The sequence below is a fragment of the Pteropus alecto genome, unplaced genomic scaffold, assembly GCF_000325575.1.
Source record: "Pteropus alecto unplaced genomic scaffold, ASM32557v1 scaffold20, whole genome shotgun sequence".
NCBI classification, from domain to species: domain Eukaryota; kingdom Metazoa; phylum Chordata; class Mammalia; order Chiroptera; family Pteropodidae; genus Pteropus; species Pteropus alecto.
Window position 1 is genome coordinate 23,670,441 of NW_006436298.1, and position 2,835 is coordinate 23,673,275.

The 2,835-nt window shown below is 44.9% G+C and overlaps 1 protein-coding gene across 6 annotated transcripts in view; it reads right to left on the minus strand.

Moving 5' to 3' along the window:
- The window catches only part of FAM172A (family with sequence similarity 172 member A), a 360,652-nt gene extending 358,248 nt beyond the window's left edge, over positions 1–2,404 (minus strand). For 4 of the 6 annotated variants that reach the window (XM_015590525.2, XM_006913219.3, XM_025047743.1 and 1 more), the window contains exon 1: positions 2,234–2,404. Coding sequence is in view for 1 of the 6 variants with exons in the window: in XM_015590524.2 (XP_015446010.1) it covers positions 2,056–2,059 (4 nt within the window). In the remaining 5 variants the exon portion in view is untranslated. The other 2 variants (XM_015590523.2, XM_015590524.2) reach the window with 2 other exon arrangements.
- Positions 2,405–2,835: the final 431 nt, after the last annotated feature.

Below are 2,835 nucleotides of genomic sequence, written 5' to 3' on the forward strand. Positions count from 1 at the left end.
AGCAGATGAAGAAGGGACTTCCCATCCCTCAACATCCATACTAATAAGAAGGAGTTCATAGCTCTTAGGAAAAGGTTAGGAAGGAAAGTTAGATAGGGGGTTTGGGGTCCACCTGTAAACCTTTGAGGTCATCCTATTCTAGAAAGAGTTCGCCCCAGTCCTCCCATAATTAAGAAAGCCAAAAGGCATTTTTGGGGTAGAAAGTAACTCATACAAAGAAACAAGGAGAAAATTGAGTACTAGTTTAAGCCAGACACTCACACCTGCGTAATGAAAAGCGTAACAACCTTCAATTCACCTGAGCCTCCTCATTATACCATCTTAATATAATGTATATGCCCGGAAGTTCATTGATATCATTATAATAGACTGAATTATAGGAATGAAATGTGCTTAGAAAGCAAATGATGAGTCACTGCGTCCTGTCAATCTTAGCTGCCCATCAAGAAAGCTCACTCCTATAAGAAAAGTATCCACCCACAGCAAATAGGGATAAAAACCCCAAAGGCTTTGTTACTGGGCCTTTTGAGCCACCCTTCTCTTACTCAGGCCCACTTTCACATCTAGAAGTGTACTGCTGCTTTACTTTCTTGCAATAAAGCTATTCTTTTCTGTTGTACTTTGGTGTCTTGCTCAATTGTTTGTATGAGACATCAAGAACCCAGACAACGCATCGAGAGGGGAACCCCACTCTCCAGTAACACCTCCTATACTCTTGTTTCAGGGCCTTTTGCTAGCCTAAAACACCTGTCCCCCATTCACTCTCTCATTTCACTCAAATCTCTACTCAAATGTCCCTTTATCAGAGAGGCTAAGTTTGACTGCCCCATCTAAAACACATCCTCCATCATTCTCTCTCCTCTTAATGAGCTTTATTTTTCTTCATAACTCTTACCACTACTTGATACATATTTACTTGTTTATTTTCTTTCTCCATCCACTACACTATAAACTCCAAAGGCACAAGGATTTTATTTGGTCACTATTGTATTTCTAGCACCTAGAACACTACCTGGCACACTGAAGGTGGCCAATAAACATCTGTTACATGAATGGATGTTCACAAGGTGGCCAATAAACACCTGTTACATGAATGGATGTTCACCTGTCCCAATGGATGTTCACAGCCTCACATCATATTTTCTTCATGGCCTTGGTATCATTTTTCCACCCTCCAGCCTTGTAGCAGCCATTGCCTCAAAGCCATCCAGAGCATCCCTAGTTTAGGCTTCACTGGTTAAGTGGAAAAACACCTGGTTTAAAAATCAGAAGCCTGGAACCAACACTGATAGTACTACCTTAAGAATTTCAGAGTACTCTCTGACTCAGTTTCTAAACATGCTAAAGGAACCCTGTATCTGTCCCTCACAGTGCTAGATAAAGAAAAAGGATAAAGAATTTACCTCCAACACTGCTTTAAGATCAAAAGATACCATGTACTGCATAACAAACATCATATTACACATATTTTGTTAAAAATTACAAGGCATTTTGCAGTCTGAAAACTAAAGAATTTTCCCTTTACAAATTTTCAGAGGATTTGGGGAAATGGACAAAAACAACGAAACTGATTGTCAATCAATATAGCCAAAAATTAAGTAACCAGTTACTTGACCGAACAGCTACACATTCTGGAGCACTAGAAGAATATGTAGAATATGTTAAATTTCTGAATGAGGGAGAGAAAAGACTGTTTCCAAAATATACCTAACTTTATTTCAAAGTCAAAAGTATTCAACAAGAATTCATGCCAGTGATAAACGTCCCATCAGCGCCCATGCAAGTTACAACTTTTGAGAGCATTTTATAACTGTACTTTAACCTTCTGTGTGCAGTAAGTGACTCTTGGTAAAGCTTTAGCAGTTGATAATTTTTGTAGAAAAAAAAATCTTTAGCCAGAGAACCACAATATTTCCCTCCTACTCTTACTGAGGACCCATTACTCTACGGTCTCCAGGGCTCCCAGAACCCCATGGACCAGGTGAAAGGAAAGTCATCCAGGGAACACACGTGTCCTGGCCCGCCACAGAAGTGGTAATGGCAGGTGGAACCTACCCATCAGCGAGGTCCAGGACACAGGGCAAAGGTGTCCGCAGGAAACTAGCCTAGTTCCCGGCAGCTTCTGGTCCTGGGGCCAACGACCTCCTCCCGGGACGGACCAGGCCAGACCCCTACTCTGATTTCGTTCCAGGCCTGCCCCGGGAGCTCACATCCCCGCAAACGCAGGTCCTACCTGAGCTCTTCCCCCAGCTACAGGGCTGCGGGGTGAGGCGGGAGGAGGCGTGGCCTTCCAGCTCTTCAGTCGAACTCCCTCGTGCGGTTGTTAATGACTTTCTCTCTCGGGATCCGCGCCCCGAACAAGTTCGAGTGCACTTCCGGGGTCTGCCAGAGACTGAAACGTCATTGCGCGCGCGACGGCAACAAATCCGGAAATACGCGAGGCGTGGTCGCTGGCGTGGTTCCTGGCGCTAGGTGGGCTGGGAGAGAGCCCTGCAGGAGGTTAAGAGTTGTGTTCTTTCCCTGCGGACTCTGCTCTTCCTTCCTTAACCCTTTCTTCTGAAGCGAGGGACACCCCTTCCTGGGGCCACCCTGAAGCCTCGTCCTCCAGGGTGTGTCCATGCGCCTGATTACGGGAGTGTCCATGCGCCTGATTGCCCACTCTCCCACCGTGGTTTACCCTGCATTACCCAGTTCGTTCAACTCCAGGAAAGCGAAGAGGTGGGAAAGTCGAGTTAGAAGATGAAAGTTACCTCTAAATTATGATTTAGGTAAAGTAGGAAGTTAAGGATAGGCTCCCTGATCCTACTCGCTTTTCCTATCTGCCGAATACAGGCA